Consider the following 27,227-nt stretch of genomic DNA (forward strand, 5'->3'; position numbering starts at 1 on the left):
GTCTCAGCTTGTCATCTCCATGGTTACCCAATTAGTCCAGTCCCTGGCCTGGAGTCCCTCTTGTTCTCTGCCCCTGAGTCCATCCTCCTCCCAGCAGCCAGAGGGATCTCTTTAAAGCACAGGCCTGATCACTCTCTGCTTGTTGCCTCCTTGTGGCTGCTTCCATGGAACCACGGGGCCCAGGGGTCCACGGATCCCCATCTGCCCCGGGACCCTCCTTCTGGCTCCTCTTCCCCCGACTTGCCCCGCTCTGCCCACACTGGCCTTTCTCCTGTCCATATAACTTTTAATCGCCTCAGTCAGCCTTTAAAATAGGCACCTACCAGATATATCTCTGGATATAAAGTTTTTTTAAAATCCCAGATTCCAGTCATCTGGATAGATGGCATTCTGAAAAGGGACCTTTTCATATCCTTAGAGATGGGGTTGACTAGGCCCTGATATTTGTAAACTTTGTCCAGTCCATTCTATAGCTAGCCAGGCAGAGCGGACTTCTGAGTGGTGGTCCTCACAGGAGGCACTTAGGTTCTTCCGGTGTTGGGTCGTGACTACAGGAATCTGTCTTGAATCCAGCCCAACTTGTTCAAGCCTGAGAGTGCTGGGCAAATGGTCAGGGTGGGGGAAGGGAGGCAAACATGTGCAAGAGGGCTGAAGGAAACTGTTTCTTAATGTTTAGAGATTACCATCTTGGTGTTGTCTCAGCCGTATCCGGCTTCTCCACAGAGGCTTTGCTAAGGCAGACCTTGGGTTCTGGACTAGCACCTTTATTGCAAGGGAGAGAAAATTCAGATAAGGTTCATTTGGCCTCAGTGAGGGAGGCACTTAGCATTTCCCAGGAAGGCACACTCTGTTAGGACAAACTCCAAGATGTTTAACCACTCAGTTCCGGTTGAGTGCCCAGGTATTTATAGCCTGACAAAGGTGCCGGAGTTTCCCTCCTTTGGTGTTTGAATCATTAATATTTAAAGGTTCCACTTTATAAAACATTGGAGGGTTTGGATAGTCTCCTTTTGAGAGAGAATACGTGTGTATTTATGGCTTTCAGAAGACAGAGCCCACCCCCCTTTTTTTAAAAAAAGAAAATGGAAGTATAGCTGATTTACAATGTTATGTTAATTTCTGTTGTACAACAAAGCAATTCAGTTGTACATATATATTCTTTTAAAATATCCTTTTCTCTTATGGTTTATCACAAGGTAGTGAACATAGCTCCCTGTGCCGTTCAGCAGGACCTCATTGCTTACCCGTTCTGTGTGAGTTTGCATCAACCCCAGACTCCCCATCATCTCTCTCCCACCCTCCCTCCTCCTTGGCAAACACAAGTCTGCTCTCTATGGACTGAGCCCTTCTGAGAATCAGTTTAGAGTCATACATGATTAATATACATACATTGGATTGGGACTTGCCCGGAGGTCTGATTCTGTGCTTCCAAAGCAGGTTTGATCCTTGTTTGGGGAATTAATATCTCACATGCCGTATAGCATGTTCAAAAGTTAAAATATATATATATATATATATATATTTATAAATGTTAGACAGAAGTGGTGCTAAAGGCTACCTTTGTTGGATATGTTGAAAACAGAGTTCATAGCCACTGGATCTTGGAAGGGCCAGGCAGCTAAAATCAGTTGATTTTATGCGCCAATGATTTTTTATTTAATTTTATTTTTTAAAGACAGGCAAGACTTGTTAAGAAGCATACTATTTTTTTAAAGTCTTTATTGACTTTGTTACGATATTGCTTCTGTTTTCTATGTTTTGGTTTTTTTGGTCATGGGCCATGTGGGATCTTAGCTTCCTGACCAGGGATTGAACCCCCACCCCCTGCCTTGGAAGGGGAAGTATTAAACACTGGATCACCAGGGTCGTCCCTCACATATAAGAATTTTTTAGACCAGGAAGGACTGATATAGTGGTCAGGCTTTTATCTTACCAAGTAGATGTATTCTTACCCAATGTAATTGGAATTGTTAACGGTTTGTTTACTGGAAAAGTTGGTTTTATCAAGGAATCACACAAAAGATATATTCTTTCTCTAAATGCTTTCTTTGGTTCAAAATTTCTAAATGTGTCATCATTGGCTATTAACAGTATCAAGATGTAAATCTAAGCGTTTTCTTCACTGATGAATCTGCTGAAAAAAAAAAGGGATTACTTGCCTTTTCTGCACAAACTACACACATTGTCTGGTCCTGGAGTTTCTAGTTCCAGTTTCCCTGACGTGGAGCAAGACATTCTCGATACTGATGAAGCAATCTGATTGCAAAATCCTTTTTCATTCTTATGCTTTCATTATGAATATTTTACAGTCTTCTCCCTCATTTCTAATTTGCCGTTAAAAAATGATATGCTTTAATTGAGTCTTTCTAAAACACTCGATTTATTTATTTATAAAATAAAAAAATTTTTGGTCGCACCACACAGCCTGCAGGGTTATTGAACCAACCACGCCACCTGCAGTGGAAGCTTGGAGTCTTAACCACTGGATTGCCAAGGAAGTCCCCTCAATTTTGTAGAAGTAACTTTTTTTTGTTTACACTCCCTGCCATTGGTCAATATTGTTTCTGTTTTTACTCTTAATTGGTTTGTTCATGGGTGAATTCATCAAATTGCATAATTATAATTCACAGGTATGACTGGCCTAAACAGGTTTGGGCCTGGATGCAGTTGACTCTTGTTAAACACACATCTCAATGGGTGATGCATGAAGAGCAGAAGCAAGGGGACCTTCCAGAGAATCTACCTGTTGCCACAGGCACAAAGACAGTATTTTCACCAAGAGATTGAAAGGTGTTGGTTGCTGTAACAAGTTGGTTAAGAAAGGGGTTGGTTTGGAACTTCCCTAGTGGTCCAGGGGTTAAGACTTTGCACTTCTACTGCAGGGTTCAGGCCCTGGGAAGGGAACTAATATCCACATGACCTAGGGCATGGCCAAAAAAAAAAAAAAGAACCATTTCTACTAAACCATCTGTTATGACCATAGTTTCATAAAAGAAAGGACATGTGCGCGCCCCAAATCAGAACAGTAGGCGGTGCTTCCCATGAAGGACAATTGGTGACTTTGGGCCAACACGGATTTATAGTGTGTCTGTATATAATCTACGAATTGACTAATGCTTTGTCAAGGGCTGGTGCTCATGTATAGACTAAGAATTGTTAGCCACTGATTTTGTCCACATTGTTCTCTAGACATGGATTCTCTCCTTTAGGTCCAGTTAGTGTGGTCTGTGCATGTGCGCTAAGTCGCTTTAGTTGTGTCTGAATCTTTGCGACCCCGTGGACTGTAGTCCACAAGGTTCCTCTGTCCATGGGGTTCTCCAGGCAAGAACACTGCGGTGGGTTGCCACGCCCTTCTCCAGGGGATCTTCCCGACCCAGGGATCGAACCCGCGTCTCTTTCGGCTCCTGCACTGGCAGGCGGGCTCTTTACCACGAGCGCCACCTGGGAAGCCCAGCATCCCCCTAAAACCTCCTAGTCACTTATTCATCTGAATGCTGAGGTTGTCACTCATGAGGGCCCTGTGACCTTACATCAGTAGGGAAAAGAGCCGCTTCAGTCCCTCAGATTCCCCTGCCCAGCATAAGCCCTTCCCTGGATAATCCACTGGGACAACAAACTCACACAGCCCTGTCCTGAGTGGGTGCAGTTCCAGTACCAGAGGTGACTGGCTCACTGGTTTTACTGAAGAACCTCTAAGGACAGGTTCGGAGTTAGGGAGTGGGTAAGACTGTTCCTGGGGCTTCTCTGATGGTTCAGACTGTAAAGAGTCTGCCTGCAATGTGGGAGATCTGGGTTTGATCCCTGGGTCTGGAAGATCCCCTGGAGAAGTCAATGGCTAACCACTCCAGTATTCTTGCCTTGAGAATCCTATGCACAGAGGAGCCTGGCGGGCTACGATCTATGGGGTCACAAAGAGTCGGATACGACTGAAACGACTAACACTTTGCCTTTCAAGACTGTTCCTAAGGATCAGAAATAGAGAAGAGACATTCTGAACTGTTGTGTGATAGAAAAGCCGCTCTTAGCAGAAAGGAGGGATGTCTTGTCTTGTGTTCCAAAATAAAAACTCCACCATGGGGACTTTCTGAAATCTCCCACATCCTCCCCATCACCCTTTCCACCTTCAGTCACAAACCCAGATGCCCCCAGTCCCACTGTTTATTGCCTTATTATCATTATTTTTGGCCATGACACAGAGCATGTGGGATCTTATGTCCCTGGCCAGAGATCACACCTGTGCCCCCTGTGACAGGAGCTTGGACTCTTAACCACTGCACTGCCAGGGAAATCCTTACCTCCATCAATTGTTTCATTTTAAGTTTTATTGGGCAGAGGATAAGATGGTTGGATGGGATCACTGACTCAATGGACATGAATTTGAGCAAACTCCAGGAGATGGTGGACAGAGGAGCAAAGTTGGACACAACTTAGTGACTGAACAACAAGTTTTAATGACATATTGGTGCAGGCTATGTCTACATAAGATGTGTATTTGTTTTAAAGGATAGGGAAGCAAACACTCCCTATTCACCATCCTAGTGAAGAAATGGAGTGTTACCACTGAAATCACCCAGCTCATCGTATTTTGCTTCTTCCAAGGAAGATTGTGCTTGCCTATGGTGCTGTAAGCTTCTATCACAGCCCCTGACCCACTCTTCTTGCCTTCATGTTAATTACCAAAGCCGTCGGAGGAGCTGGTCTTCATTACGCAACATTCTATACTAAATTAACAAATCTACGCACAACCCTTCCTATCTTAATATGACTTTTCTCCCTCAATAAAGCTGCAAGCCAACGCCTGACTGTGCCTTTATGCTCTTTAAGGATCTGGTGATGCTGGGAGGGCAGCCTCATCAAGTTTCCTTGCAGCATCCCCATGCAGAATGCTACCCTCTGTCAGAGACAGTGAGGGTTTCTGTGACAAGGAAGCAGCAGGTTACAACCCCAGGTCTCATCCACGCTGCCCAGTGCCAGCCCCCTGGTCACTGGAAGGAGTTGCAAAGTTCAGACGATGTACTCATTTCAAAAGTTCACATTGCCTTTGCAAGATTAGCAATAAGCCACAAAAGCAGAAGGACTGAACGCCGGAGACCCTTGTCCTCCCACTGAAACACCCTGATGCCTGTTGCATGGCAAATGAAAAGTAGGACCAGTAGAGAGATAATCCACCCAAAAATAGCTGAGATGTGACAACAGAAGTGAAAGCGAAGGCAGATGAAGGAGATTCTTCCCTGGAGCCATCATGGTGTCAGCAAATCTTGCTGTGCTTTCCTGTGGCTATTATTCTGTGGCTGGTTATTTAAATAAAAAAAAATTGTTGAAATACAGTCAACTTACAGTGTCATGTTAGTTTTAGGTGTGATTTAGTTTCATATATATATATATTTAATATTCTTTTTCAGATTGTTTATCATTATAGATTATTCTGACTCTTTGCAACTCCATGGACTGTAGCCTACTGGGCTCCTCTGTCCATGGAATTCTCCAGGCAAGAATAGTGAAGTGGGTTGCCATTTCCTTCCCTAGGGGATCTTCCTGACCCAGGGATCGAACCTGGGTCTCCTGCACGGCAGGTAGATTCTTCACAGTCTGGGCCACCAGGGAAGCCCTTATGGATTATTACAAGATTTTGAATATAGTTCCCTGTGCTGTACAGTAGGACTTGTTTATCTTTCGCAGTTGTGTTTTTATGGAGGCAAATCCCCAGGGGACAATGTTGCTCCTGGGCCCCGGTGAACAGAGACTCATTGCACCAGGCCTACTTTCAGTGGTGTCTGGGTAGCCCCAGGGTTGGGGTTCTGTCTTTTTCTTTCTTTTTGTGGCTACGCCACGTGGCCTGTGGGATCTTAACTCCCCAACCAGAGACCACACCGGTGCCCCCTGCGGTGGAAGCACAGAGTCTCCCTTAACCACTGGACCACCGGGGAAGTCCCAGGGTCCTGCCTGTTTCTTACTTATTTGCTGGGTGGCCTTGTACAATCACAGAATGTCTCTCGGGGTCTGTTCATCCCTCTGCCAGACGGTGTTTAACCAAAGGGCCACAGGCCCTCTAGCCTGTGATCTCAGAGTGACCAAAGTGACCTTTTGGTTCCCAGTGTGTGACAGCTTGGGCCTTGCTGACGTCTGTCCAGCCAACCTCAGCTCTCTCTGAGAGGTCCCCCAGGAGCTGCTGCACAGGCCCCATGGAAGGCTCCTTCGAGGCTTTTTATTTCTTTAAAAAGCTGGCCCTGGGGAGGAATACAGCTCACTTCTTGGCCACTTTGCCCAGAGCATAAGATCACCTTTCTCTGGCTCCTCACAGCTCATCTGAAGCCAGGCATGGGGTGAGGCCAAAAGAAAGGAGGGCACACCCAGAGAACAGCTCAGGACTACTGCAGAGACGTAGGCTCAGACCCTGCAGGGGGTCCTATTTGACAGCAGCAATGGTTACGGATTTTGTAAGTCTCAGTGCAAAATAACAATACGGGGCTCCTGTACAAAAACTGAGACTCTCGAAATGGGGAGAGTATTAAACCAACACTAAAGCAGCAGAGTATTAAGCCCATCACAGGGCCCTTCCAGGTGCGGGGCTGGTGTGATGGCCCAGGCAGGTCGCTTGCCCATGAAGCTGGCCCTGTTTGGCTCACTTTTCATCTGCTTTTGTGAATCCATGGGCTGCTCACAGCTTACCCTGCCGCCCCTCCCCCCTGAAAAATCCAGGCTTCTTCACCCCACTTGACTCTGACCCCAAAATGAGAAGGAAGAGCTTCCCTCCATTCCAGCCTGAACGTCACCTCCTGTATCCTCATCCCCTATCCCCCACCCCCGCACCCCCCTGTAAGCCTCCTTCCTGGGAGATTGGAGGCTGGGTCATCCTCCTCCATAGGAAAAGCTACTCCCACCCCCAGGGTGAGGTCTGACTCCATAGCCCCAATAAACCAGTCTCTTTAGAGGGTGACGTCAGTTCATTTCCGGAGTCTGGTCATTAAGAAACTGAGTTGGACTATTTAGTCTTTAGCAACAGCACGAGTGAGACACAGCTAGCCCGGTTTAGGTGGGAGAGTACGAGTTCAGTCCGTTTCTTTTTCAGTCCCTTCTCGCTAAAACACTGAAAAGGTCCTGTGATCAAACTGGGATTACCATAGGGGCATCTGTCGTTGCCTGGTGAGCCCGCAGCTAACATCACCCCCATTCTCCTGGGAAACTGTTCTCTTCCACCCTCCACCCCTAGGGCATGGGTGGGACTGACTCCACCTTCACGGGTGACATCGACCCGTCCCCGCCCAATGAGCATTAGCTCTAGGACTTTTTATGTGTTTATTTTTGCCTGCACTGTGTCTGCATTGTTTTCGCACGGGCTTTCTCTAGATGCAGCCAGCAGGGGCTGCACTCCATTGTGGCGCCCGGGCTCCTCACTGTGGTGGCTTCTCTTGTTGCTGAGCACAGGCTCTAGGCTCACGCGCGGGCTCATAAGTTGCTCGTGGGCTTCAGTAGTTGTGGCTCATGGACTCTGGAGTGAGCGCTCCGTATTTTGGCTCCAGGCTTAGTTGCTCGGCAGCATGTGAACTCCTCCTGGACCAGGGGTTGGACCCATGTGCCCCACGTTGGCAGGTGGATTCCTAACCACTGATCCACCAGGGAAGCCCAGGGCCTTGGCACTTTTGAGTTTGGATGTTTTTTTGACACAGATCTTTAGAGATGCTGAGGGAGGGGTACCAGCTTTGCTTCTCCGGATCTGACTCTGCCACGCTTGGGCCATACATCTTTGCTCCAGGCACGTCTCAGAAGAAACCCCCACCTTTCTTGGATATTGGACTTGAAGAGATGCCTGTCTTGGGTGCCTGGAGCCATTCTGAGCTCCACAGGTGGGCTCGTTCCCAGAACTGTGGATAATGCAGCCTTTTGGATCAGTCACTGAATTGGGACCCCGAACTTGGCAGCTTGAGATTGCCACAAGCATTTGACCTGGTCCTCTGATTTTCCCATCATGTGGGGCGAGAGGTCCCCAACTTCAGGACGTCTTCATGGGCACCAATATCCGTGTGTCCATGTTGGGCGGAAGTGAGATATGGCCTGAGTCTTCTGAGCCAGGCTGCTGAGCCAGCCAGCCTGCCTGACTCAGCTCCTTGGGGTGGGGAATGGGCCTTGTTCTGGGCTCTCGGGCACAAACCGCGCCCAGCAGGTGCTCACTGAATCAATTCTCAAGATTCTCAATCAAGCATATCCAGTTTCAAGGGGGGCAAGTGGAATGGGACAGTGGTGGGGTATAAGAAAATGAGCCCAATCCCCTTTTGTCTCTTTCTTGGTCTTGCCCTTAAAACCCAGATCCCTAAGTCCCTGCCATGAGCCCTGAGCAGGACGGAGGCAGAGCTGTGGGTCCACACCTGTGAGTATCATCGGGATGATGAAGACTCCTGAAGAAGAAGCATCCCGCACCCCTGCCCTGGCCAGCTTCCTCTCTCCCCACAACCAGCTCAAGTCCAGGGCAGGCTCCAGCTCATAGGCACATGGTCCCTAAAGGGGTGCAGGAAACTGGGTATCTGGGGAGAATAGAGTGCCTGCCTGACCTAGGTCACAGTTAAATGCAGCCAGGGGAGGGGGAGATCAGAGAGGAGAGGACCCGTGGGTAGAAAGGGCCAAGGGAGCCGTAGATTGAGGCCATCCTTTCAGCCAGCAAACCGCATCATCCTGACATCGTTCAGCATCTGAGTTCTCCAGGTCTCCCTCTCTTTTATCATCCCTGAATTTCATGCTTGGCAAACCATCCGCTGATTATAATATGGCTTGACATCCAGGACAATACATCAGTTTTGTGAGTTTGATTAACACAGGGCTGCCTGGAAAGATGGATCCATTGGGTTGTTTTGTTTGTTTGTTTGTGTGTGTGCATGTTTTGCCTTTTATTTTTAATGCATTTTTTTTTTTTTTTGAGATGGATCCACTCTTGACTGAGTGAGCAAAACTGGGTCTCTGATCCTACAGAGCTGGGGCCATACATGGGACCCTGTCAACACCCGAAAATGATACAATCTGTGATCCCCTTGGTGAAGTCCTTTGCCCTCTGCTGAATCCATTCATTTGCATTTCCAGCTTGCTGGGGTCTGAATCTAGGCTTTGCCTCTAATTAACTGTGTGACCTTAGGCAAGTTCCTTAATGTCTCTGTGCTTCAGTCTACTCATCCCTAAAATGAGATTAAAATAGGTTTGTTGCAGGGTTGAAGGCTGTTAAGAGTTTAGCACAGTGTCTGGTTCATCTGTGCTTTGTAAGGATCGGCTCTTGCTATTAGAATTTCCATAATGCCTACCTGCTGTGACCTTGAGCAAGTAACTATTTTTTTCATCTGGCTTCTATTTCTTTATTTATCATATGGAACTAATAATACAATCTATTGGAAAAAGCATGGGGCAAAAGTAAAGTGTCATAGAATGTATTATAAGTTTTTTTTAAAACTATAATGCTCCATAAATGAACCAGGGGTTTATTTTTCTCATTTATCATGAACAATTATTAGTCTCACGGGGTCCCTCTGGACTATGCTGTCAGCGACAGACTGGTACTTGCCCTGTGTGCTTGCCGTCTACCTCTACAAAGATTAAATCAAGAACTGCTGCAGCTGCTGACCTTTAACACCCCCTGAAGGAGTTCAGGGTGGAGAGCAGGAATGAGGCACTCTGTGCTCGGCGAAAACTGGCCGAACAGGTCTTCAGATATTATCAGGAGCTGATTTTATGAGCCCAATTCTTGTTGTGTCCTCCTATCTAGAAAAGCACTAAAATCCTTCATCGTGATGACTGTTCCTCGTGACTAGTGAAGGCCTCAGGAGACTAGTAGAAACCTTCTGGAGAAATATGTACTTGATTGCATGTGTTCCCCCTTTGCTGACAAAGGTCCGTCTAGTCAAAGCTATGGTTTTTCCAGTAGTCATGTATGGATGTGAGAGTTGGACTAAAAGAAGGCTGAGTGCCGAAGAATTGATGCCTTCGAACTGTGGTGTCAGAGAAGACAGCAAGGAGATCAAACCAGTCAATCCTAAAGGAAGTCAATCCTGAATATTCTTTGGAAGGACAGATGCTAAAGCCGAAGCAGCTTTGGTCACCTGATTCACTGGAAAAGACCCTGATGTTGGGAAAGATTGAGGGCAAGAGGAGAAGGGGGCGATAGAGGATGAGATGGCTGGGAGGCATCACAGACTTAAGGGGCACTCCAGGAGCAAACTCCAGGAGCTAGTGAAGGACTGGGAAGCCTGGTGTGCTGCAGTCCACGGGCTTGCAAAGAGTCAGACACGACTGAGTGACTGAACAGTTGCTTCACCAAAAATCACATATACACTGGCCTTTCCTCCCCTGCCTCTTTGGAGCAGTTTCTCAGAGCTATCTGAGCTGCTGTCTCCTGGGCTGGAGTCCTCATTTTGCCCCCAATAAACTTAACTCGCAACATTCATGTTATGCTATTTTTTAAGTTGACAGTGCAGATGATTTTAATACTTAGTTCCTAGCCTAGTGAAACCTTAGAAAGGGACCAGAGAAGAGGGAAGAACATGGGTAAAGAGGAGTTTGGCACCGCTCTCCACAGAGGAAGGGGGTACCTCAGGGGCTGGAGGAGGCTCTGAGTCTGTACCAGCAGCTTCACTCCCTCCCAGAGGTTAAGAGGCTTCTCTGTGTGAGGCTGGGAGAGGCTGGAAGAAGTTGGTCCCGGTCCTGACTGTCCCCTGAGGGTATTGCTCTGATACTTGGCAGAGCTGCCTTTTAAAAAGCAGAGTCGCTGTTAGTGATGTGGTTGCAAATTCAAATGGCAGAGGGCGGAGGAGGGGAAAGGTTTGCTTTGCCTTTGAAAGACAGTAAGAGATAAGAAGAAACAAAAAATAAGAACACCTCGTCACTGGTCCTGCCTGTACCTTGTGAATGTGTGTGTGTGGGTGGGTGTTTCTGCTGTTGGTAACTGGGGGTAGGTAGATGGCTAGAAAGCAAAAGGAAACATGAACGTAAGCAGAACTTGGTTCAAGGCACATAAAAACATATCTATGGGGCTTACATAAGCACCAGTTATTAAAAAGATACCTTTATGTTAATGGCTAAAAATTGCCTGCTAAAAGCAGAAATGCAAATAAGAAGGGAGGGAGTAGACTTTGGCATCAAGGTCAGGGAAATAAGGATCATTTGCTTGGGGAATTGTGAGCTCTGCTTGTTTCAACAGTTAGATTATTTCCATGGCATCACTTAGGGGCTTCCTAGGTGGCTCATTGGTAAAGAATCCACCTGCAATGCAGGAGATGCAGGGGACACAGGTTTGATTCCAGGGTCAGGAAGATCCCCTGGAGGAGGGCATGGCAACCCACTCCAGTATTCTTGCCTGGAGAATCCCATGAACAGAGGAGTCTGGCGGGCTACAGTCCAGGGGGTCACAAAGAGTCAGATACAACTGAAGGGACTGAGCAAGCAGCGCTTAGCACCTCGCTAACTTCATGAGCAGCACAAGGTCTGGAAGGCCTTGACGGGTGCGGTCAGGGGTTAACATGTCTAGATTTGTTGTTTGCTGCTTCTTGGAGCTCTCTTATCTGTTTCCCAGAAAGCTTCCTTTCTGGGCAGATGGGAGGGTGGTCCAGGGCTGTTCCAATTGGGGAGGTGCATTACCTGAGATCTCTGCTAGGTAACAAAGAAGCTGTGATCTCCCTCCTTGCTTGCAATCTCCAGGGATTGTTCCTCTTGTCTGGGAGGAGGATGGAAACAAGGAGCATGCTGGGATACGCTTGGAGCCACTTCACGTGTCTAGCTGCACAATCCCCTACCCTGCTGCTCACCTCTGGCTGTTTACTTCCAGCAAAGCTGGATTTCCTGCCCTGAAGATGAAGGGAGATGGCCCAGTCCTTTCCCAGAACAGCTCACGAGAGGATCACTAGTGAGTTTCAGATGTTTCCTCACAAACAGTCCCAGGAATTCTAAATTAGAGGGGAGAAGTGTTTGGAGTGGGAAGCCTGAGACTTTAGAAAATGACTTGGAGAGGTTGGGCAGAGTCATGATCATTTCCTGCTAAGGTTATCCAGGAGAACCAGCCAGCATCTCTCCCCAAGCGCTGGCTGAGTTGGGATCTGGGCGGGACTGACAGATTAGCCCAAGGAGTCCCAGATGGTCAGAGATTGTTAATGATGTAACATACACATCATTTGTTTATTGGAAGGTCTCCAGAGTGAGCAAGAGAGCAAAACAAGCAAATGGAAATATTCTACAAGGAGTGGAACAGCTAATCTTTCTAGGCTTTCTTGTTTGTTTCCGAGCTGAGACTGGAAATCAGGCAAAAGTTGGACCCAGTCATTCTCACGCTTTCATTTTTTCATATATTTTTTTCTTTTGCTTTTTCCTTTTCCATCTCTTCCTCCCTTCTCTTTCTCCTCCTTCTCCTTTCCCCTCTCTTTTTTTAAAACCACTTTATTGAGATGATGAACTTTGAAAGTGAAATTTCTTACCTACAGGGCATGGATTTTTCTCTGAAATCAGATGCTTTGACCACTAATTTGTGTTTCATTAACTTTGTTTGATGGAAAAAAAAATGTCCCTGAGGGATAAGGAATGGTTAGAGGGAGACAGATTAGCTGGTATGGTCTTTTGCTGATTGATTTGTCTTTCTCTGATAAAATTTTCTGATAGGGAAGAAAAATACCACAGAACCCAGACTGTTCTCTAGGATGAATCGGTGGTGGCCTTGTGGGAGGGAGGCTGGCTGGTGTATAGATTTCTGCCTTTCTTAGATATTAATACTCAAGCAGGGGCTATGAGCGAGAAGCCTCAAATTGAATGAGAAGTGACCATTTCTTTCTGAGTTACCCCCTGTTATCTTCCCAGACCTTTATTAAGGCACCTCTGAGACTCTACTGAGTATTACAGCAATTTGTGTGCGTATTTCACAGGCCAGGGGCTACTGAAGGTGGGAACTAGTTTTGGTGTGTGTGCCTATGTGTGTGCATCCTTTATAACGCTCATCATAGTTTCTCACCCTTTGGAAACAATCCATAAATGTTTGCTGAATGACTAGATGAGGCACATGTGCTATTGAGGGAGATAACCGTACAAGAGGGATGTGAAAGATCAGCCCAAGAGAGGAGGGAGAGGAGGAGAGGTGACCTGTTTCCGTGTCTCACTCACGTAGAAGAGGTGTCGGGGGCAGAGTTGGAAGGAATGGGAATTCTGTAGGACAGGGACCTTTTGATTTTATTTCCCTAGTAATTCCATTTTTCCCCAATGAGGACCCGCCCTGGATGAATGGATGGATGCCCCCCTCCCCGTCCCTGGTCACTGGTTTTGTTAAGGTGCTATGGAGGAGATTGACTTCGGCATATTAAATATTTGCTCCTCTTGAAACAAAACTGGCTTGTGGGTGTTCATTGCAGTGCTGGGGATGGTGAGTTAGGAAGCGAGCTCTTGAACTGAAGTCTCTTGGTCCTGATTCACCAGCATCTGGGGCAAAAGCTGACCCCACTCTTTCCCCAGAATTCACAGTCAGGCCTGGCACAGCAAGAACCCAGCATGGAGTTTCTGAGCCCCTAACGCACATTGCTGCCTTTCGCGGCTCCTGAGATTGTGCTGGTAAGCAAGAGAGGGCTGAGAGTTCTCTGATGGAAAGAGCAGCAGGGTTGTTTACATGTTTTAAATTATTTAGCTGCATCAAATATTCAGATTTGTGAGAACAACAGCAACTCTATTTAAAACCTCCAAGCATATGATGGATGAACTCTGCTTCTGGCCAAGTTCCCAGCTTCCAGCCCAGACTCAAGGAATATTCTGAGAGTTTCTCAGGCTCATTTGGTTCAGCCTTCACCTCTTGGGATGAGTTAAGTGCAGGAGCCATCCAAGGCTGATGATCCTTGGCGAATGTGTTTCAGATAAGTGAATTTTAATGAGAGGTCTCACTGCATCCGTTAGGGAAATTAAAATGGAGGACTTCAGAAGCAGGGGAGCAGGCCCCTGACCCACCTGGACACTACCTAGATTCCCAGCCTGCCTGCGGGCACAGCAAGTCAGGTGACACTTTAGACAAGAAAGGGAGTGAGTCTCGGAATCTCTTAAGTCCCTGAGGACCTGGCCAAGAACTCCCTCCTTCTCCGCCCATCTAAGAAGTCTTATGACTCACCAGGTGAAACAAACAGCATTGTAAAAGTTAAAGTTAAACCAGAGATGCATTTTTGCACGCAAACTGATGATGAGATCAGTCTGGGATCTGGGATTGTAAATGAGAGCCCTCCAAACTGCATTTGATGTCTTACCCGTGGGCCGGACGGACCTCCTGGGTTCTGTGCTGAGTCACTTCAGTGGTGTCCAGCTCTTCGCGACCCCGTGGACTGTAGTCCACCAGGCTCCTCTGTCCACGGGATTCTCCAGGCAGGAATACTGGAGTGGGTTGCCATGTCCTCCTCCAGGGGGTCTTCCCGACCCAGGGATGGAACCCGCATCTCTTATGTCTCCCTCATTGACAGGCAGGTTCTTCCACTAGCACCAATTGGGAAGACCCTTTCCCAATTGGGATTCCAGGTTTGCTGTTACTGAGGGACTTCCCACTGCTGTTTAAGTCTGGTTGAAGGTTGTGGGCCTGATTTGGTGATGTAGAGACTGTTACCCTTGTCTGTTGTTTCTATTTCTTTTCTTTTAATGACAGCATAGTGAAATTAAGTCAAATAACCCTCTATTAAATATTGGAATTGTTTATGTGTGTGTACAAGCAGCTTCTTTTGTTAACAAATCCTTTGAACCTAAAACGAAAGTAAAACTTTTGGTGAAACAGCTTCCCATATCTCACCTCCCAGAGAAAAGAGATGTTTGCCTTACGAAATCAGGGTTGCGATATTCACATAGAAGTCAGGAGTTTTGTGTAGGTGGGTGTGTGAGCTCAGTCCCTTGGGATTGTGTCTGTGAAATGTGTGTGTGTGTTTCTGTGTATGAAGCTGCTGCTCTTCTCACTAAGCTTCATCGTGTTAGGTGAGACCCAACGTGACATCTACCGAAGTTGTTCTGGAGCTCAAGATGGGTCTCCTAGTAACAACCATTTATTGAATGTTTCTTATACACCTGATAAATAATAAAGATATTACATTATGTTACTAACATTTCACTCAAAAAAAAAAAAAAAAAGAAAGAAAAAAGAAAAACCCTAGCAAGCCAGGTATTATTATCATCCCTGTTTTATAGATAAGAAAAATAAGGCTCACAGACGTCTTTCAGAATCAAATCAAGGTCTGGTCTGATTCCAAGTCTGGGGTGTCTTTCCACCATACAGTAGTATCTCTTCTCTGGCAGCTTTCTAGGACTATCCTACATAAAATTTAGTAGCTCTGTCAAAACATTAAATAATGTTTCACCCTCTGTAAAGGTGACCTCTAGGGAGGAGGACATGGGTAGTGTGTGGAAAAAATGTTGGGGGTGGTTTCTGGGGAGCTGGAAAGGTTCTTCTTCTTTTTAATTTGTTTTTTGGCTGCATCACGTGACATGTGGAATCTTAGTTCCCTGACCAGGGATTGAAGGCGTGCCCCTGCAATGGAAGTGCAGACTGCTTTTTCTCCAAATTTATTTATTAATTTTTGGCTGTGCTTGGTCTTTGCTGCTGTGTGGGCTTTCTCTTGTTGCAGCGAGTGGGGGCTGCTCTCCAGTTGCGGTGTTCGGGCTTCTCACTGCGGTGGCTTCTCCTGCTGCAGATCACAGGCTCTCGGGGGCGTGGGCTAAAATCGCTGGGGCATGTGGACTCCGTAGTTGTGGCTGGAGGGCTCGAGAGCACAGGCTTAGTTACTCCAAGGCGTGTGGGATTTTCCTGGATCAGGGACCGAACCCTTGTCTCCTGCCCTGGCAGGCTGAGTCCCTACTCCTGAGCCACCATGGAGACCAGGAAGTGCAGATTCCTAACCACCGGGTCTCCAAGGAAGTCCTAGGAATGTTCTGTCTTCATCCTGGTAGTGGTTGCACAGAAGTGCTCACTTTGTGCTAACCCATCAGGGTATAGACATATGATTTGAGCTTTTCTTGTATGTGTTATTCTTCAACATAATGTTTATTTAAAAAAATCCTCTCTAGCAATTAATTGTTGGAAGGGAGCCCTCCCTCCTACGGTCAATTTGTTAGAGTGACCCAACAGGAGTTCCTCGGACTCTGTTACATAGTAAAGTTTAAAATAATATAAATATGTTGGTACCTTGTCCCTTTACAGAAAGGTCACTAAGTGGATCACAATGAAAAGTCATGTACAATAATAAAATAATACTAGGAGGAGGTGACCAGTATTATAGGAAAAGGAAAATTGCTACCCACATATGTTACCCTGTTTGGTATCACAGAAGGTTTAAGGCCAGCTTCTACCCTCAAGATGCTCACAACCAAGTTGAAGATATTGAGCGTTTACTAGTGGTAAGTAGACACCTGTCTTCAAACGTATTGGAACTTGTAGGAATAGGCTCCCTTCCAATTTGGTAATCAATAAACCCAAAGGAAGTGAACGTTCTCATGGGCTATAGCCTAGATTTCCTGTGTGGGTAACTGAGGTGGGAAAGACCATACGTGATCAATAATTTTGAAACTTGGATCACCAAGTCTTAAAGCTTTTTAAATGGATATTTATATATTTATAGGATGGTTTAAACTTGGAGAGACCCATGTATCTAGTCACCAGGATGCTTTTGTAATTGATTTGTAATTATGTTCCCTTTTGTTTGCATGCATTTTTGACTGAGGCTAGATTTACCACCTCTAAGAACACAGACCTTATTCGAGTTTATTTCTAACAGTGGTGGTGTTTAAACTTCCTGACTTAGGAAGTTAAGCATTTTTCTTCTTCTCTATAGCCTAGAGGTTCAGGGACCTAAAGGGAGAAGTCATTGGACTCATCAAATCTATAGACCCTCTTCTCTTAGTAGTTGGCTTTCTACAAATGTGTCAGAAATAGCCAGTGTGGCACCTGGCAGTTTCTGAAAGTTTAATGTGCATATTTATTTTCTAGAGATGATGTTAAAATACATATTCAGATTCAGCAGGTCTGGGGTGGAGCCTGAGATGTCACATTTCTAACAAGCTCTGAGGTAAGGTCAGTGCTGTAGGTCCGTGGACTACACTTACAGAGAGAAAAGAATACTAGACTTTGAATCATAATTCCTGGCTTTTAGCACTCTGCCATCCACTACCTTGTTTTCTTGGACAAGTCACTGTACTGCTCCAGGTTTGAGTTTCCTCAGATGTCAACTGTAGGCATGCATGCATGCTAGTAGGCTTCAGTCATGTTTAACTCTGTGTGACCCTGAGGACTGCAGCCCACCAGGCTCCTGTCCATGGGATTCTCCGGGTAAGAATACTGGTGTGGGTTGCCATGGCCTCCTCCAGGGGAGCTTCCTGGCCCAGGGATCAAACCTGCATCTCTTATGTCTCCTGCATTGGCAGGTAGGTTCTTTACCACCAGTGCCACCTGGGAAGGCCAACAACTGTATAGTAGGGGACAAAAGAGGATGAGATTACTTCAAAGCTTACATTCATGGAATTTTCAGAGTGATACCTTGATTTAAAAAAATCTCCATGTATAGGACTATGTACTGCCTTTCAGGGACTAATAGATAAACCGGTGTTAACAAAGCAGGAAATAAAAGGGCTGAACGAAGAAGGCAGAGAAAGAGATGAGAAGCAGTAGTGACTTCTTATGGCAAAATATACGTTCAGCTTATTTACAGTGATTTTTTAAAAAAAATATTTGTTTGGCTGCGTCAGGTCTTAGTTGTGGATGCAGGAAACTTTAGTTACAGCTTGTGGGATCTAGTTCCCTGACCAGGGATCAAACCCAGGCCCCCTGCATTGGAAGCGTGAAGTATTAGCCACTGGACCACCAGGGAAGTCCTGACTGATGGGTTTGGATTGGAAAGTGTTGCCTAGAGAGAGGCTGCTACTTTTCTCCAACAATCACTTCAAGAGGATGTTATTGATAATTTACATTACAATTTAGTTATGTTACTGATAACTTAGTTATATAAAAATCTTGAATGAGAGAAGCAAGGGGGTGAGTATGAGCTATGAAATAAGCACTTTCAGGAGGCTATGGGCAAGTCCTGGCTGGAGGGCAGGTTTCCGGTGGTGCAAGGGAGTCTGGTTTGAAAACAACAGTTTATTTTTGCTGCAGACCACTTTGATGTTTAATTTCAGCAGAGCTGGCCAGGAGTTCGGGTATTTGGCCTCAACTACCAGACTTAATGGGACTGGAGCTTGGGAGGCAAGGGTGGGAGAACAAATGCATCCTTCCACAAGGGTTATGGAAGGCAAAGATTCTTGAGGGTCACGGGGTTGAGAGTCAGGAGAGAGGATGTGAGAAAGGGACACAAGTGATTTAAATGAATGAACCAAGCCCCCGACGATATGAACCTCTGGCGGCGGCCCCTCCCCCGTGTACACGCATCTGTTTAAAGCAACAAAAGCATCAAGCATAAAGGATTCCCCAGGCTCACAGGTACGGTCTAGTTTCTCTTTGAGTTCCAAAGCCAAGTGAAGGGAAGGGAGAGAACTGGTGACGGCGCCCTCGCCCGGGGGGAGGTGGGGGGGGCGAAGAGATCCTTACCTTATGCAGGACGTGCTCATGGAAGTCAGGGCCGGCTCCCCCTTGGTAGGAGTCGAGTCTCTGCAGGTCCATGCCCGGCTTGGAGCCCGCTGTTCCCCGCTCTCCCTGCGCTCTGCGTCAGCTCCGTCCGGTCTCCTCGGGGTGCAGCAGGCTCGGGTCTAAGCCCCGCGGGCCGGCCGCATCCGGTTCAGCACTGGACAGCTCCCGCAGCCGCTGCGGCGCGGTACCCTGGGAGCAGGCGGCCTCTCCCTTCCGCGACCGCAGCGTTTCAGCACCAGGAACAGCGATACCGTCCCTGCGCGCCCAGGGCCAGAGTTCCGAGATCCCGTCCCCTGTCTCGTGACTCCAGGCTTTTGGGAGGGATGCAAGATTTCAGTCTAGCCGGCGGCCCGTGCGAATGTCATTCAGCTACCGTATCCCGGGGCCTCAGCGTCCCGGCTGCGTTCTCAGGGCATTGTGGTCCCGGGAGCTCACCGCTCCTGATTCTTAGTGACCGAGCATCCCCGTCACACCGCGCAGCTCAGCTCTCCTCCTGCGGTTGCCGAGGTGAAGCCCAGCGGCGCTGGAGCCGCTTATTTTTGATCTCTAGACAGTTCCCTACAGGATGTATGAGGTCGACAGATGAGGGCCCAGAGGGGTCCCTGAAGTTTCTGAAATAATTTGCACAATTCTGCTTACCTGCATTTCCCTACAGAGAGGGTCCAGAGCTTAAATTACACTCTCTAGGATGCATATGTCCTCCTCCCCCAAACTTAAGAACACTTGGCTTGGGAAAGGCAGAAGGGTTATTTGGTTCAGGCTCCAGAGTTCAAATCATAACTCCGAAAATGACGGGCTTCCCTGGTGGCTCAGCTGGTAAAGAATCTGTCTGCAATGCGGAAGACCTGGGTTCGATCCCTGGGTTGGGAAGATCCCCTGGAGAAGGGAAAGGCTCCCCATTCCTGTATTCATTCAGACCTGGAGAATTCCATGGACTATAAGAGTCAGACACGGCTGACTGACTTAAGAAAAATTGGCTTGGGAAAGGCAGAAGGGTTGTTGTTACGGGCTCCAGGGTTCAAATCATAACTCTGAAAATGATAAGTTGTAAAACCTCAGCAAGTGACTTAACTTCCCCTAAGCATCCACGAAGTGGAAATAATAATAGTTCCTACGTCATGGTGTTGTTCTGAGGTTTTAATGAGTTTATTCACATAAACAGCCTAGAATGGTGCCTGACATGTATTAGGAACTCAAAAAATGCTAGCTATTGTGCTTTATGGACAAGGGGGTGAGAACTCTGTCTACCTCTCTCCTGTTGCTGGGACCAGCAATTTGCAGAGTTTTGTTACCACCTGAAAAAGTGAACACGAAGTTGACCCCTATGGGAACTGGGAGCTGAGATGTGGTCTCAGAGGTTGTCCTCATATGATGACTTTGGCATTCAGCAAGCAACTACTTCATTAGACACAAATTCTATCACCACCAGCTTCTAGAGTCAATATAATATGGAAGGAAAGGGCCAGGCCTAAGATTAAAAGGGTGAATTTTACTTCTAGGTTTCAATTCCTTTTTTGGCTAGGTGGCTTTAACCAAACCACGCACGTCTTCTGGGATTGCTTATGTTTTCTCATCTGTAAAATAGGTAGAACAATTTGTGCCTACCTCATTGGATTTTTGTGAGGAGTTAATGAAGCAATTATGTGAAAACATTTCTTTCTTTTTAAACTGTAAAACCAAACAAAGAAACAGAAGTTTGATTTCCAACCTATTTTTCTGGGCTTCATGCCTTCTGAACCTTTTTGTAACATTTTAAATCAGCATAATAATTTTTGAAAACACTTTATTCTCACAGAAATTATATTTTGGATTGGTATGTTTTTGGTATTTGGAGCTGCTCAAGTGTCACTGGCAAGTACCTTTGTTACCTGAAAACTGGGTTTACCTCCTGGAGGAGTGTCTAACCAAAGACACAACCAAACCAAAGGGTGGGAGACAGAAGGATTAATTACTTGCTGTAAGTAAGGAGAACACCAGGGGTCTTTCCCAAAGCAGTGTCTCCCCAAACAGCAAAATTGGGAAAGTTTTGAGCGAAGGGTGCATGGGCTTCCCAGATGGCTCAGTGGTAAAGAATCTGCTTGCTGATGCAGGAGACATAGGAGATGCGAGTTGGATTCCTGGGTTGGGCTCTATCTCTGGGTTGGGAAACTCCCCTGGAAGAGGAAATGGCAACCCACTCCAGTATTCTTGTCTGGGAAATCCCCTGGACAGAGGAGCCTGGCAGGCTACAATCCACGGGGTCATAAAAGAGTCAGACATGACTTAGCAACAGAGCACAGCGCAGCACGGGTGCATGTATATTCACGAAGGGGCTTGAGGAGAGGAGATGCAGCATAGGATCGGGGCACAGACAGGGTCCAGGCTCTAGCTGACTGAAGGCATGATGGTCAGCAAAGACCAGCATCATTATTCCTTAGGTTAGTCTGGTGGTTGATTGCTTTAGGGGGTTTGGATCTTGCAAAACAGCTCAAGAATGTGCTTTAGGCTAACCTTACCTTCAAAACAGAACTGGGGGGTCTTCGTAACTGATAGTGTCTCTGATACTGTTAAGTTATCTCCCTGGACTGGTAATAGATAATGTTTCTTACATTCTTTTTTCCCCTTGAAGTCACTAACTACTAATGAGACCCGTTCTGCAAGGGTACTGATTGTGGCCAGGCTTAGATAACAAAATGGCTTAGACTTAGAATGCCTTCTTTTTCATTTTTTAAAAAATGAATTTATTTTAATTAGAGGCTAATTACTTTGCAATATTGTGGTGGTTTTTGCCATACACTGACATGAATCAGTCATGTGTGTACATGTGTCCCCCATCCCAAACCCCCTTCCCATCTCCCTCCTTATCCCATCCCTCTGGGTTGTCCCAGTGAACTGGCTTTGAGTGCCCTGTTTCATTCATCAAACATGGACTGGTGATCTGTTTCACATATGGTAATATACATGTTTCAATGATATTCTCTCAAATCATCCCACCCTTGCCTTCTTCCACAGAATCCAAAAGTCTGTTCTTTATATCTATGTCTCTTTTGCTGTCTCACATATAGAGTTGTCGTTACCATCTTTCTAAATTCTGTATATATGCATTAACATACTGTATTGGTGTTTTCCTGTCTGGCTTACTTCACTCTGTATAATAGGCTCCAGTTTCATCCACCTCATTAGAACTGATTCAAATGCATTCTTTTTCATAGCTGAGTAATATTCCATTGTGTATATGCACCACAGTTTTCTTATCCATTTGTCTGCCGATGGACATCTAGGTTGCTTCCACATCCCAGCTATTGTAAACAGTGCTGCGATGAACATTGGGGTACACGCGTCTCTTTCAAAATGACTTCTTATTACATCAAGAAAGCTGCGTTTGGCTCTCTTCCTCTGGGGACCCCCACCAATCCTATCTGCTTACATACCTGCAGACCTATCTCAGAAGAGTGATTCATTTTATGGGGTTCTCTGATCTAAATTTTTTAGAGGTGACATTTTCTTACACTGCAATGAAATAAAACTCATTTTATGACGAGGTAAGAAAAAAAAATGACATATTTGTCTGCTTGTCTGGTCTCCTCCCTTGCCTTTAGTGTGTGTCATGCATTTGCAATGACCTCCTTAGAAGATAGCATTCCTTCTAATTTTATAAGGGGTCATCATGACCCACAGCTGGCTTTGTACGTGCAAATCTGGATTGTATGAACCATCAAATACATCATCTGATGCACAACCCTTTGTCTCAAAAACATATGTAGCAGTTCTCAGAGCTTTCTGAAAGACTGACTCCTGGGTTTAAATCCTTAGATTGTCTTTTTTTTTTTTAAAATACATATTTCATTTATTTTATTTGGCTGCATTGAGTCTTAGTTACAGCCTGTGGGATCTAGTTCCCTGACCAGGGATTGAACCCAGGCCCCTTCCATTGGGAGCACAGAGTCTTAGCCTACTGGACCACCCGGGAAATCCCCTTAGATTGTCTTGAATAAAAGTATCTCACACAGGGGCTCTGTAATAATCAGAAGGGTGGGATGGGGAGGGAGATGGGAGGGAGGTTCGGGAGGGAGGGGGCATGGATGTACCTATGGCTGATTCTTGTTGATGTTAGAAAACAACAAAATTCTGAAAAGCAATTATCCTTCAATAAATAAATAAATACAAAAATCTGTTTCTTTCTTAGATCAACTGTTAAGATTTTTGTTGACAGCTCTCTCCATGTGCTGAGGAGGTATTTATTTGCACAGGGACTCTGAGGCCAGAGGGGCAACTATGTTACAAATCCAGCTGACTGCTTATTCCCCTTTCTGGGGTTTGCCTCTTGGTCCAGCTCCCCTCTGCTGGGAAATGGTGTTAGAATTCTACTAGGGCATGTGGTTCTGAGTTTCTTCTTTCAGTCCTTGGTTTCAGGATCTGTTGAATTGTCTATGCTCAGTTCCCTTTCTTTATCTCTGCACAACTTCAGTGATCAGCAGTGTTGGGTTATGTGAGTTCAGTGGTTAGCTTCCCCTCTGCTTTCATGGTTTACAATCCACGTTTTTATATTAAAGGCAGGCTATGTCCACTCTGAGTAATTTGTCTCTATCAGCACCTCCCTGTTACATGGGATTCTTAAGAGCACTCATTTACATTTTATCTACTTTATTAAAAATTTTTTTTGTTTTGGCTGTGCTTCATGGCTTGTGGGATCTTAGTTCCCTGACCAGAGATCGAACCTGGGTTCACGGCAGTGAAAGCAAGACTACTAACCACTGGACAATCGGGGAACTCCCTCATTTACATTTTATTTTATTTATTTATTTTTTTCCTCATTTACATTTTAATAGGAAACTTTCAGTCCTTTGTCTGGGGATAGCAATCACTTTTGGTGAGTTCCCTTTTTATATCTATCATGGCTGAACTAAGTTTAAGAATTTTTATTTTTTTCATTTCATCTGGAAAATTGTAAACAAAGCAATAAATGCCTGTTAAGTCAAAATACAGAATGATATATTCAATTAAAAAAATAAAAAGGAAAATATAATGGTATGAAAGGGCTCTTCTCTCAACTTCCAATCTCTCTCCTCTCAGGCAAGCCTTATTTTTAGCTCTTTCTCATTTTTAGTTCCTTTGATGCCAGTTTTATGTTTATCAACCACGAACACTTTATGTTGGCTTGCACCCCGATATTTCCTCTGCTCATCCTTCTTGATATAGTTATGCCACTGTCTTCCGTTCTTTCGCTACCATTTCATACAACAGACCGAAACCTCCATTTCTTGCCTCATTAACCGTAGATTGTATCTTTTTAGTCCCCAAGATGTAAGATGAAGAATCAGCACCCCATCCTTCCTTTTGCCTTGCTTGCCTTTACATTTCCCAAGCTGTATCAGATACACTTTTATAAAGCCCTTTATTTTAGAATTATTTTATGCTTACAGAAGCTTGCACAGAGTATAGAGTTCTTGCATATCCCATAGCCAGTTTCCTTTACTATTCACATTTGCTTATCTGTCACAATTATGAACCAGTATTGATGTATTATCTTTAACTACAACCCTTACTTTATTAGTATATCCTTTTTTTTTAAACCTAAAGTCCTCATTCTGTTCCAGGATCCAATCCAGGACATTCTATTGCACTGAATCGTTGTGCTTCCTTAGACTTCTTCAGACCGGGAGCGTTTCTCAAACTTGCTTTATTTTTGATGACCTTTTGAGGAGTATTGGTCAGGTGTTTGGTAAAATGCCTTTCAATTTGGATTTGTCCGACATTTTTCTCAAGGTTAGAGTGGGATTACATCATTATCAATACATCATATCCAAAGAATGTGTTATCAGTATGACTTATTGATGGTGTAAACCCGGATCATCTGACTGAGGTTGTGTTTGACAGGTTTACCCACTGATGTTTATCTCCTCTTTAACATTCTTCTTCTTTTTTTGGAGCACTTCTTTCTGAAACTAAGATTCCGAGGATTCAAGTATCCTAGCTCTAGAGTTATGGTGTACATTTCTTTCCCCCTCTTTTTATTGAAGTGTAGTTGATTTACAAAGTTATGCTAGTTTCAGATGTACAGCAAAGTGATTTTATATATATATACACACATAATCAAAGTCAGATTATTTTCCATTGTACATTATTATTATAAGATATTAAATATAGTTCCCTGTGCTATACAGTAGGTCTTTGTTGTTCATCTATTTTATATTCAACAGTGTGTATTTGTTAATTAGGATTATCATATACATTTCTGCCCAGACTTAGAATCAGTCATTTCTCCAAGAACCCCTGGTTCATTTTGTTGGAGAAAATATTTGGACGAAGATCTGGGTGCTTGATATGTTCATTGCTACTGGGATATTATCAGATGTACTTTTGCTTGTAAAGTTTCTCAACTGACAGAAGGAATGTATTTTATGTAATCATACTTATATAATATGTAAATATATTATAATGTTTTTGATTCTTTATAGACTTATTCTGAAATTTGAATCCTTTTCCAAACTGTGGATTTTTTTTTTTACCACTTAGCCACTAAGGAAGCCCATTTAAACTGCTATATTTAGGCAAATACAGTTTACTTGCAGAGTCAGATAATATATTACTATTACATTTTCATTTCATTTCCAAAGGTTTACTCAGAAAGATTGTTCTTATATACCCCCATTGCTCAAAATCATGCATTGTTTTAATCTGTCCCTTGTCTTTTTGTGTATTTGTTATTTTCTTTGATGTTTGTGATTGCATTTCTTTGTGCTTTTTGGAAGAGGGGCCCTTGTGGCTCAGCTGGTAAAGAAGCCGCCTGCAATGTGGGAGACATGGGTTCAATCTCTGGGTTGGGAAGATCCCCTGGAGAAGGGAAAGGCTACCCACTCCAGTATTCTGGCCTGGAGAATTCCAGGGACTGTATAGTCTACAGGGTCGCAAAGAGTCGGACACGACTGAGTGACTTTCACTATCACTATCTTTATTATACCTCCCACATCTTCCGTCTTTTCACTTTTCTTTTTCTGTGGTATTGATTCCATTTCTTTCTTGACTATCAGTGACTTTCTGGTCTGATATGTTCTGGTTTCTTTGTCTTTAGGTAACGACTTTCTTATATTTCCTTTTCCTTGAGTGTGTCTAATTGCTTTTAAAAATTGGATTCTGGGACTTCCCCGGTGGTCCAGTGGTTAAGAATCAGCCTGCCAGTGCAGGGGACATGGGTTCGATCCCTGATCTGGAAAGATTCCACGTCTTGGGGCGACTAAGCCCTGAACTGCAGCTACTGCATCCTGCACGCCTAGAACCTGTGCTCCGTAGAAGGAGAAGCCACGGCAATGAGGAGCCAGCGCGCCACAACTAGAGGAACCCCACTCGCTGCAGCTAGGGAGAGCCCACGTGCCGCAGTGAAGACGCCCCGCAGCCCATAAATAAATCAGCTGAATTCCAGGCCTGCACCATGCGCTCAAGGCTTGTTGTCCAAGTTCTCCTCTGTGCTATCTCATGACGTCTGTGCTTTAGGACCTTATTTTCCTGTTCCAAGCTGAGCTGGTTGCTTTCTGGGCCTGCCGCGTAGCTGTAACTCTGGTGTTTTAGTTTTATTTCTATGTGGACTCAGTATTTCCCATGAGTCATACTTTCCTCCCTCTCAGCTTACTCCTTCGAGAACTTGGCTTGCTTTTCTTAATTTACTGTTTGTGAATAAGTATTTGAGGAAGTTTCTTGAGAATGTACTCAAATAACTTCTTAAGAAAGGGGGCATGGGAGGTGAACTTCCTGAGTCTTGACGTATCTGAAAACGTGTTCTACTCTTACTCAGTTTCAGCTCCATTTGGAATTCCAGGTGAAGTCTATTTCCCCCAGGTTTGAAGACATTACTACATTGTCTTCCAGTTTACTAATGGGAGTTAGTATTGCTAACTGGAAATGTTGTCAGACTAATTCCTCAGCTATGGAAACGGCCTGTTTTATTACTTGTTTTTCTTTGTCAACTCTTAGGATCTTGTCTTGACCCACGGTTTTCTTTTTTCTTTTTTTATATTTATTTATTTGGCTGAGCTGAACCTCAGGTGGGGATTAAGTGGCAGCTTCATTTTGGGTCTCGAAGGAAATAATCTATAAGCCACAATAATAAAAGTGAAGCAGGAGGGCTCTGAGTCCAGTGGATTTGAAGGAAACACTCAGAATAAAACTCCATGATGATTTAATATTGCATAAAGTCGTGAAAGGAGGAGACGGCATGGCCTTTCTAGCATGAAGGATGCAGCAACATCGGTCCTCTCGTGAAGCTCTTGGTAGAGCTCCTGTGATCAAGCTCTGGGCTCTTGAAGTGAGTGAGAAATTCACGACAGGAAAGAGCCACCTGTATATGGTATACCCAGCCACCTGTCCTTCCCCCCAAATCTCCCCCTCCCCCAGCAAGCTGGGATGAGGATGGAGGTTCTGAATCATATCCACCTGGGAGGAACAATGGGGCTGTCTCCTTCCTCGAGGCTTTGGAGAATATTGTTCATTCATTCATTCTTGGCCAGGTGCTATGCTGAGTGCTGGAGATAAATAGATAGAAGACCCTCTGGCTTCCTGCCTTTGAGGAGCTGACAGTCTGCTAGGTGTGACTAACAGATACAGAAATAGCACACCAGGTGAGAAGGGCCATGGTGGGCTGTCAGGGAGGCAGTGCAGCGCTGGAACCGACAGA

General features: G+C 45.2%; 1 protein-coding gene across 1 annotated transcript in view; it reads right to left on the minus strand.

Moving 5' to 3' along the window:
• The window catches only part of RAB37 (RAB37, member RAS oncogene family), a 66,242-nt gene extending 47,246 nt beyond the window's left edge, over window positions 1–18,996 (minus strand). Inside the window, exon 1 of the mRNA XM_043905589.1 lies at window positions 18,542–18,996. Coding sequence (XP_043761524.1) covers window positions 18,542–18,613 — 72 coding nt within the window. The 5' untranslated portion in view covers window positions 18,614–18,996. The remainder of the gene's footprint in view (window positions 1–18,541) is intronic.
• Between the last annotated feature and the right edge of the window lie 8,231 nt (window positions 18,997–27,227).

The sequence above is a fragment of the Cervus elaphus genome, chromosome 5 (genome assembly GCF_910594005.1).
Source record: "Cervus elaphus chromosome 5, mCerEla1.1, whole genome shotgun sequence".
Lineage (NCBI taxonomy): Eukaryota > Metazoa > Chordata > Mammalia > Artiodactyla > Cervidae > Cervus > Cervus elaphus.